Genomic DNA, 10,618 nt, shown 5'->3' with positions numbered 1-10,618 from the left:
AAGCGGTATAGATAATGGATGGATGGATGGGTCCTAAATTATGGTGCACATAAAGTAACAACCTTGAGTCAAAGCTGGACCACCATGGACTTAGCCATCTGAAGCTGCATTTTCACCCAAATCACTTTTTTAAGGGACTTATTGGTTCCTCAAGCCCAATACTGTCCAGTTAAGTTTAGGAAATTTGTTGATGTGTGAAAAAGCCACACCTGCACTCCACCAAATAGAGATGTTCTGCAAGGCCCACCCAAAGGTACTAATCCCTTTAGGAACTTATACCTGTACCTGGTACCTGTAGTTGAAACACACTGAGTTTCTCAAAATGTTCCTGGGTAAAGTTCCTGCGGTGGAAACTCAGCTGGACATATCTACAACTGTCTTGTTCTGTGTTTCCTAAATGTTACCAGAAAGAGATGAGTGTACTCAAGTGTCCAAAGAAGCAAGGACTAACCAAAGCTTTCCAAAAAAAACGGGAGCTTCACAGGACCACGCTGGCTGTGGCGCAGTTGTTGGCCGAGATGCCGATGCGTCGGCGGCATGTGAACATTTTGCGCAGCTCAGCACGGAAGCGGTCGTGCAGCCAGGCGTAGAGGAAAGGGTTACAGCAGGACGAGCTCATCGCACACAGGTGACAGAGCAGCTGAATGAGCAGGAAGTAGCGCTTATCGATCAGGTCAATGTCAATGTCACGAAGCACGTTGAACACACTGATGGGCATCCAGCAGACGCCAAACGCCGCCACCACCAGGCTCACCAGCCGGAAGGTCTTGCGTTTCCTCATACGCTGAGCCTCCGCCTGGCTCTGGGTGTGGTGGCCCGGTACGACACAGTTCCTCAGCTTGACAGAGATGCACAGGTATGAGATGCAGAGCGCAGACAGAGGCAGGACGTAGGTGATGAAGAGGGTGCTGTAGGCGTAGGCCAGCCGCTCCCGCTCCTGGCCCATCCAGAACTCCTCGCAGATGGTGAAACCCTCGTTCTTAAACTCCACGTGGTAGGTGTGAGCCACGGCTGGAGCCACCAGCCCGCAGGACAGCAGCCAGATCCCAGACAGAAGGTAGGTGCACGCCAGGACCGAGATACGCTTTTTCAGAGGATGAACTGTGGCGTAGTATCTATGAGGAAGCAGAGAGTAGATTGTCTCAGATTGTATAGATCTTTACAAACAGTCCTGAAGATGCCGGCCAAACTTGAGTTAATTGCAGGGTAAAGAACAACAGCACTCATGAGTCGTTGCTTTCCAATAACAGTCACCAACAGAGACCTCAGCTGTTAAGCACCACTGTTAATACAGCCTAAGGATGCAGCCAACTCCAAATTGACACTTTCCAACAAAGACATTAAGCTTTTAGCCGCACAAAAATCCAATTCAGCTCTGCCACTGAATGCAAGGTCAACACACAAAGCAGGATATGGGCTTCTGGCACACAGCTCGATGTTACAGGCACAAAACCTTGGAGACCTGTGAAAAGCTCACAGCTGATAAATAATCACACAACCCTTTTTGTCCTTTATGCAGACAGGTTCACATGCAGAGAAACTCATGCGTAGAGCTGTAGGAGTTCTGCACTCTCTTTTCACAGAGGTGCTTATGCATCGTTGAAGGCTCATTAAATGATCTGGAGTGCATGAAGAGAAGCACTTCCAAATCTTTTATCCTTGAGACACCTTACGTGTTAAGACTTAACAGACAGTATATGACAGTAATTATGTATTGTGTTATTTCTTCATTGATGTGTAGTGCATAACGGAGAGAGAAAGAAGGTTTGAACGAAAACCTTTTGCTTTGTTCCTTTAGCTCAGCTGATGACAAATTATAGGACATAATGCTCATTAACACTTACCTGTCCACGCCAATAGCAGTGAGAGTGAAGACCGACACGTACACCGTCACAGGCTGGATGAGGTACACCAGGTAGCACATGAAGCGGCCGAACACCCAGCCGTGCGGGTTGAAGGCGTAGGCCAGCGTGAAGGGGACGCACGTGGCGCACATCAGCATGTCAGAGAAGGCCAGGTTCCCGATGAAGAAGTTGGTGACGTTGTGCATCTTGCGGGTGCGGCAGATGACGTAGAGGAGCAGGTAGTTTCCAAAGACGCCCACCAGTGCCACCAGGGTGTAGCAGGGGATGATGAGCAGCTTGAAGGACTGCAGCAGCTCCACACCCACAAACTGCGGGTTGCTGCGCTTGGAGGAGCCGTTCTGCTGCAGAGCAACCTCGAACACCTGATCGCTGTCGTTACCATTCACCTCATGCATTATTACACATGGAGGGGTGAGCTCAGGGGCCCAGCCGCTGCCTGCGCCCTCCATCCCTGAGGCCAGATGTCAACCTGGAGGGGGGAAATCATCATTATTATGCATTTATACTACATGCGCTGTTACTAATTACCATTAAGAATATGCTGCATGGTTGATGAACATACATTCCCCACTACTAAAAAATGTAAATTTCATTATAATCCTGTGAAAATGCAAGCTTTAGAGTTTAATTAGTGTTCTTGATCATTTTTAATCTTCTAATAACACATTCTCAGTCACTCTAGCTGAGCAATTACTTCCTTTTGTAAGAATTTAAATCGTTTGCAATGAAGGCTTCCAGATTGACAGATTGGTCAGCAACTGAGAAGCAAATGAGCAGTGAAATGAGAGAAAATCTGGCCACATGGTGGCCAATGGTAGATCAGATGCCAGACAAGTGAATTTCCCTTTGGGGATCAATAAAGTTATTGTTATATTTCAAGATTAAACAACATATTAGATAACTAATTGGGTATGGTCAGACAACAGCTAACATTAGCATCCAGCCACTTACTTGAAAATATTAATATTAGCTAGAAAGTGGCTGAAAGTTAAAATAAGGTATTAGTAGTTTTACACGATACAAAAAGAGGCTTAAATTCTGAGCTAACATAATGTTAACTTGGAATAAAGTTAACATACTTTCAAGCTAACACAATGTTAGCTCACTTATTCGTTATTTTGAAAGTGCTTGAATGCTAGCTTTAGCTGTTTAAGGTATCTAAAGGTAGCTAATGGGTTAACACAAGGTTTTCCCTCCTGATTTTTACAATCAGCTGCTTATTTATCAAAAAGGGGTGAAATGATAATAAGTGTCAGGTATCCAACATTCATTCCAACCTGGGATACGGTACTACGAAATTAGAACAGTATTTAAGATCCCCACCCTGAGCGTTACGTCAGAGGGAAATGGCCGCCATGATATATAGTGAACATATTCGCGTCTCGGTTGAGAAACATTGAGTACTAAAGCAGTATGACTCAGACCTACCCTTGATTATCATTTGTCCCTACACTCTGTATGTTTAAGTTAACAGCTCAGGAGGTGTTTGGGCCATACACAATGAATTAGTTCAACTATATTTAGCCTCACGTACATATCATGACAATATAGCTGAAAGGAAACATAGTGACATCAATAGTTGGGCGAATACGTGTTACATTTATATTTTACCGTTCAGATTTGTTGATCTTGTTCTTGGAGGAAAATTGATTCGACTAGAAATTCTGATTTCTGTGGAAAATGTGGAGCAGATAAAACGGACACTTTCTTCAACAGTAGCTGCCTAAAAATTAAACATTCACCCAAAATGTCAAGTTTTCAGTTTTCCAGGTGGCAGTTAATTAAAATGTTTGAAGTTACAACTATAGCTTTTAGAGGCACGTTTATATTCATTCGGCTATTTTCTCATTCATATTGAATCATTTGTATATATGCTGATTTATTCAATCAAAACTCACTAAAGTCTGAAATGTTCTCCATAAAATTACTCTGACTTTACCAGGTTTATCAAACGGATACAAGTGTCGTATCTTTGGTCTCACATATATCAGACACTGTGGATCGTGAATTCAGTTTTTCTGATATTTTAGTCAACGTTGAAAAAAGTATTAGACTATTAGATCCATATAAATCAAAGACATACGAATGAACGAGTTGATTTCTGGCTTCCAATTTATCTGCTCTGCCTCACAGATGACATTTGTTTTATTTATTGGGTTCATGCTGTGTCTCCTCCGTCAAGAACAGTACGTGCTGAAATATGATAGAGACATTCTAACAAGTTTATACACCCATTCATGTAAGGAATGAAGAATTAGTTACAACATCTAATCTGTTGCAGCCCTGAAACACTGCGATGCAATTGGAGGAAAACGTGCAGCCATAAAAGACCACACCAAGGACACATCCAGTACAAACTAGAATAATCTAAACTTGAGCATAACCAAGTCATTGTAAAGTCTTTCGAAAGAAAATCATTTAAATTGTTTGCTGCGATGCAGAATATGTATATTGCTTTGCGTAATTTGAATTTGCCTCTTTTCAAATCAAATATGAGCTGCAGGAATTCCGCGTATTTTACATCCAAAAACATTTCATCCATACATTTCACATCTTTAATCGAAGAAAAGTCGTATAGCCTACCTACCGTGTGTGGATGAAGATTCAGTTTCCAGACTCTGAATACGCGCGCAGAAGCGATCCAGCCTCGCGGAGCCTCGTGCGCCTCTGGAGAGATGCGCGCCGCTCACACAAATTTACGCATGTTGCCTCTCCGAGCAGGACTCAATGCTGTGTTTTTGTCAAATGGCAGTATTGAATTGCAGTAATTGCGTGTGCGACAGTCGAGTTTAAGCCGTCTTATTGTGTTGCCAGGCAATCAACAGGTGCAGTCTGGCTCGCCTTTATATCTGCTTCGAACTTGACTGACAGCTGTGAAGAGGGAAAGAGCTCAAGACGCGCGTGTGTCGATTGAAAACAGTTAAACCTTCTTAGCCTCAACGACAAATTCTGTGCTATAGCCTAGCCTACTCCTACAGAACAGTAACACCAAGAAAATCTATTTCTACATGCTTAATTTCTGCTTTGTTATCCTCAGTATTGGCTCATTAATATATCCCTCCCTGTGTGGATTGTTTTAATGTATCACCCAGTACCTGACTTGCTTGACGTGCGAGTTTTTCACACTGCAAAATACAGAGGAACCATAAAATTCCCATTATCCAGAGTTACTATTTTCAGCAGCTCTTAATGCACAAAGGTCACAGTGCTTCTCACTAATGCAGCAGAGGTCACTGCCACAGTGTCGCTAATGTTTGAACTGTCATCCTTCACTGCTCACAAATATTTGTAGAGAGGACAGAGGTGCAGGCTGATAAGGAGGTGAGGTGATGTGATGCCTGGATGTTGGATCCATTGCGTTTCATTTGTGCAAACTGACTCCCAGTTTCCCTTAAACAAGCCAGAGCAGAGAGCAAACAGTCGTGGCTGTATGCCAGCATTAGTGGATTGATTCTGGATCAACAACCCGCTGTGAAGCCCGATGATGAAGTCTGGTGAGGGAGATCCTGACAAGATGCTCGCAGCAGAAGTTGTACTCAGTGTGTCTGAGGCTTCGCCTCGTTCATTTGAAGCTACAAACGCTCGGTTGTGATCGTTAGAGGTTAACTTGGACCTCTGCTCTTCCTGCATGCAGCTGATGGCAGCTCAGTCCCCGGTCAGCAGGATCTGTTTGGGCTGAGCTGAGTCAGAAACTATCCAGGTTGTTGACAAAGTTAAACACAAAACACCATAAAGGCAGTGCTCAAATGAAAAATCGCAGTCAGATAACTGTTGTATAACTTGAAGTCAGATCCAAATTAGTTTCTTAGTTAATTCATTTAAAGAAGCAGCATGGGAGGCTTATTAGTTAACCAAGGACTTCTTTTAGAAACTTACAGTGAATCAGTGCAAGTACAGTCAGTCTTTCTCCTAAAGCAAAGGCAAACATCTATTAGTAAAGACAAAGAGCCACAAGGGAACTAAACATACACTTCATTGAACAGATTCGTCTTGCTCCCCCTGAACTTTTGGTGTGAGCTATAATGTAGAAGAACAAGTGTCTTTTCTTGTTTAGTCAACAACAGACACTTCAGCTGAGGTAGAATCTGAAGCAGTTTGATCCTTTGCCCTGTGAGTAAGCCTTATGTCATAACGTGTTTGTTGTGCAGCACACGGCAAAAGATCCTTTGTTGATATCAGGGAACAGACAATTCCTGTGCTTTAGCAATGCTGCAAGTCTCTCCGTCTGCCTGGCTTTATAGTGTTTCCTGATTTCAGGGCACGCTTAAGGGTTTAGTATTGCATGACATTGACAGCACAGTCCTAATTTCTCCATAGCTAAGCCAGCAAACAATACATGTGTTTTAACCCAATACATTCATTAAAGTAGGATTAACAGTACAAGACAAAGATGGAACATTTGATCAGAGCATTTACTGTTCTCTGTACGTGACCACCAGCAGCTGTGTCCTTCTCTCTATCTGTGTGTATTCATGTGTCATTAATGCATGTTACTAACTTTGTACCTTTTCCTGTGAGTGTTTGTGCTCCCTCTTTACGGCAGATGGCTGTTCACAATGAGTCTGGTTCTGCTCGAGGTTTCTTCCGGTTAAAAGGTTTTTCCAGCCACTGTTGACAAGTGTTTGCTTATGGAGTAATGTGGGTATCTAAATAATATAAGAAAACGTACGCTTTAGACCTGCTTTTTATACGTAAGTGTCCATACATCCATTATCTTCCGCTTATCCGGGGCCGGGAGTAGCGTCTGTACTCCGAGCTCCCTCCGGATGTATGAGCTCTTTACCCTGTCTGTAAGGCTGAGCCCAGACACCCTTTGGGGCTATATCAATAAAAAGAATCCTAAAATGTTCCTTTTTCCTACTGGCTGTCACTCTTTTCAGTTTCAGAAACCATTCATGTGCAATAACATAACCCTGTGACACAAACATCCACTGTACCAGTAACTTGTATCATTAATTCTACTGTTAAATGCACCGTCTGCACCGGTGTATATTGTGTTGTTCAGCGTCAGTCTGTTTGTGTCTGTAAATTGAGAGTAATGTCAATCGGAGTCAAACTCCTTGTATGTGTTTGCATATTTGGCCAATAAAGATGTTTCTGATTCTAAAGACTTCAAGGTAGCGAAAACATTTTTCAAATTGACTTGTTTCATTCAGATCTGCTGTCCTAGACTTCGAGAAGGTTGATGCAGATTGGTCCTCAACAGTTTTCTCTCAAGTTTGTTTAAACTTGAATAAAAAAGATGGCCGAGTCAAGGACGAGCGAGAAAGTAAGGACTAAAATACAGAAGTGAGAGGTATGATGGTGACAAACTGAAAGTGGTAGACTGTCCTGTTGCTCACAGACACTTCACTGAGAAGCTGCTCATCACAGCGACACCGTAGCATTAAAATCCTCCACCGACTGAAGCCTTTCAGAGAAAGTGTTCAGAGAGCACTCCTCCCAAGGCCGAACAGTAAAGGAGTCACTGTCATGCTGCAGGTTTGCTCTGTAATTGAATAAGTCACAGCCTGCAGATAGCTGGTCATGCACTGGACTCTATCTGGTGGTGTCATCTCTCACACTGCATCAGTAGTCTTTCATTTTGATGCAATCCATTTAACTGGATCATGTGACTCTGAGGTAAATACACACTGCTGGTTTCATGAATGCAAGCTCTCAGCATCACAATCCTTCAACCTTGATAGAGACAGAGAGCATGAGGCGTCTGTCTGCTCGTATCAAACATTCAAGTTTAATAACTCTAATTTTTATTCTACTTTCTAAAACTTGAGTGTTATTTACATGTAGTTTGGTCCAAAAATAAAGGCAGCTTCAGCGTCATATTGTTGGTATGATTGGTAAAAAGCAAAATCAAATGGGCATTTTGTTTTTTTGGAAATAAGACCCCATTTTTAAAAAATATCCTTCAAACACAGCTGTGTGTTGCTGAGCTTCCTCAGAAATGATTTGTACTGATATCCGGCAGTGATATCCTCAGAGTCTAGGTTAAAGTCATATACTGTGGCTTCCAGCTACTAAAGCCATTTTCCCACTGGTCGAGAAAAACCCGCTAACACCCGGCTTTTGCTCTTGCTTAGTGGGAAAGGGAAAGGGAAAGCTATCTGTGCATAAACAACAACAAAAAATGTCTAATTTAATGAAAGCATTTTTTCCCTACTATAGTATTCAGTGTTTTATATTATATAGCAGTAGCAGCAGTACAGCTGAAAATGTTGCTGGATACAGGAGACATGCTTTCGCTCATTTGGAAGGTTGGTAACTGACATTTCTGTTCTTTCTGATTTGAAATACAATGAAGCATTTTGGTCACAGCAAGGGTCATTTTGAAAACAGAAAGGTCATCTTGGGCTGAAATTGAAGCGTATAAACTTTAACATCAATGCGAGACAGTGAATTTTAACAAAATGTGCTGGAAAAATCATCATTTTTGAAGAGAATTTGTCAATTGGACAGTCATTTTTTTTGTTGGCAGCAAGCCTCTGAAGCTTAATTTAGTAAAGACTATTTATGTCTTGTTTAGCTATGTTTTTGACTTGTATTTCAGGGTTATTATTTCTTGTTTTACCTTATCACTTTGTCTCCCTGCCATGAGTTCTCATTGTTTAGTTTTGTGTTTAGTGTATTCCATGTTCGGGTCACAATTTAGTCTTGTTAAGTATTTCATTTGTGTGTCATTGGTTAGATCATTTCCTGTTTTACTTTGTCACCTTGTCTCTTGTGTTGGTCCACTTCCTGCCTTTGTGTTTCCTGCTTGTTTGATTGTGTGCCCTGCCCTGATTGTTTTCACCTGCCCTTTGATTGTCTCACCTGTGTCTGATTAGACTCACCTCCTAAGTTTATTTAGTCTTTGTGCTCCCCTGTCTCGTGGCCAGTTCATTGTCCTCTATCCTGTGGAGTCTATGTCTTTGACCTTCATGGTGTGATTTTGTTCCTCGTGTCTTCTCTGGATGTTCTTCGTGCCTCCCCTGATTTCCTGGTAGCTCCTCGTTCCCTTGGATTACCTGTTCCTGGTTTTGTTTGTAAGTTTTTTGCTGTGTCTTTTGATTTTCCTTTTTGTCTGAGTTTGAGTTTAGATTTTGTTTGTGCATTTTTGCCTTTTATTTAATTAAATCCGTATATCTAAGTCTGCTTCTGGGTCCTCACCTTTTTGGTTTAACCGAAACCGTGACAATTTATCCAATTGCAGTACCTTCATCTGTGCTAGGACATCATGTAGCCAAAAGCATCTTTCAAACTTGAATTACCGCCTTGCAGTTGTATGCCTCCGCCAACTAGTCAAGTTGAAATTACATTTCTGTTGTGTAGACTCTAGAGTAATTAAACAAAAGGTATTAAGTGTATGTTTTGGCAAAATGGAAGTTAATACTATAGCGACATGTGTGATTCCAGTGAATAGTTTCCAGTGAGAAATATGCTGCCCTCACTTAGAGACTATGTTTCCAGAGGAGGAGAGAGTACTGATAAAGAGCTTTGACACATGATGCAATTATCATCAAGTTCAATATTAGCAAGATCAAAGAGCTTGTTGTGGATTACCAGAGGAACAGGAGCCCCCCCTGTCCTGGTTGTCATCCAGTGAGAGGAAGTGAAAAGGGTGGATTCATACCTTAACTCGGGGTCCAAATCAATTAGAATTGGATTGAAGTGATGAAGTATTACGCTGTCACGGTGAAGTTGACCTTTCATATTTGGGGTATAAAATGTCATCACTTCATCATTTTAAACCTTTTACAAATCTGTGTGACATTTTGTCATAATAAGCTTATGTATTATTGAGTTATGGCCACTATTGTGTTTTGTGACATCACAGTGACCTTGACCTTTGACCTTTGACTACCAAAATCTACTCAGTTCATCCTTGAGTCCAAGTAGACATTTGTGCCAAATTTTAAGAAATTCCTTCAAGGCATTCCTGAGATATCGGCTGCTTCTTATGTCTCTTAAATTGCATCCATGCTTCCGTCACTTGCGTCTTTCACTTGCGTCTTAGTCCCTCCCACCAGAGATGCATGGAGAGACGCAAGGAAACCAGGAGAGGAGGGAGGAAACGAGGGAATGTTTTTCAAGAGACATGAGACATCCTTTCAGATGAAGCGCCACGTGCTGCAACGTCCGTTTGTGATGATTGCGTCAGCTGATCACCGCTGGATCAGCTGTTTGTGTCTGCACACATGTGCACTGTATTAATACTAATAAAACACAGTGACAGTGTTTTCTCTCTGTAACCTGTTACCTGTTTAACAAACACCTGCACATGAAGAACAGGCTGCAGTCTGTGTTCCTTCTGCAGAGCCATACGGACATTTCTTACCAGCACTATGTCTTTATATTATTTGTTCATAAGTTACATTTTTGATTACTGATAATCTGATCTGAATTAATTATTTAATAATCCCAAATACTGTCTGTTCATGAACTATGAAAATGATTTATTAGGCTTACAGTTTCAGGATAAATAGAAATCACGTCACGCTGATCAAACCCGACCTCACTGATGATCACTCTCACACGTAAAAAGTGTTACCTGCTGACAGAGAGACTCTCCTGCTCCCTCTGAATTCAGTCATTCATCCGTAAAAATTTATTTTGCTACTTTTGATTTTTAGATAATTCACTTATTTTTACTCAGATGTTGACTCAGAAAACAAACCAAATCTGCAGTTATTCACAGGATTTTATATATTTTACGACAAGTTATGATCAATATTTTGTTCTAAACGATCACAGGTTGTCAAATACCAACTCATTTT

The 10,618-nt window shown here is 41.7% G+C and overlaps 1 protein-coding gene across 1 annotated transcript; it reads right to left on the bottom strand.

Moving 5' to 3' along the window:
• Positions 1 to 478: 478 nt before the first annotated feature.
• prlhr2a (prolactin releasing hormone receptor 2a) lies at positions 479 to 2,314 on the bottom strand. The gene is made up of 2 exons (XM_069683721.1): positions 1,845 to 2,314; positions 479 to 1,115 (listed from the first exon to the last, which is right to left on the bottom strand). Exons 1-2 carry the CDS (start codon positions 2,312 to 2,314, stop codon positions 479 to 481), a joined length of 1,107 nt encoding a protein of 368 aa, XP_069539822.1.
• Between the last annotated feature and the right edge of the window lie 8,304 nt (positions 2,315 to 10,618).

The sequence above is a fragment of the Semicossyphus pulcher genome, unplaced genomic scaffold (genome assembly GCF_022749685.1).
Source record: "Semicossyphus pulcher isolate SPU_LCO1_2020_fin unplaced genomic scaffold, fSemPul1.0.p SCAF_6, whole genome shotgun sequence".
Lineage (NCBI taxonomy): Eukaryota > Metazoa > Chordata > Actinopteri > Labriformes > Labridae > Semicossyphus > Semicossyphus pulcher.
This window is presented reverse-complemented; position numbering and strand designations above follow the sequence as displayed.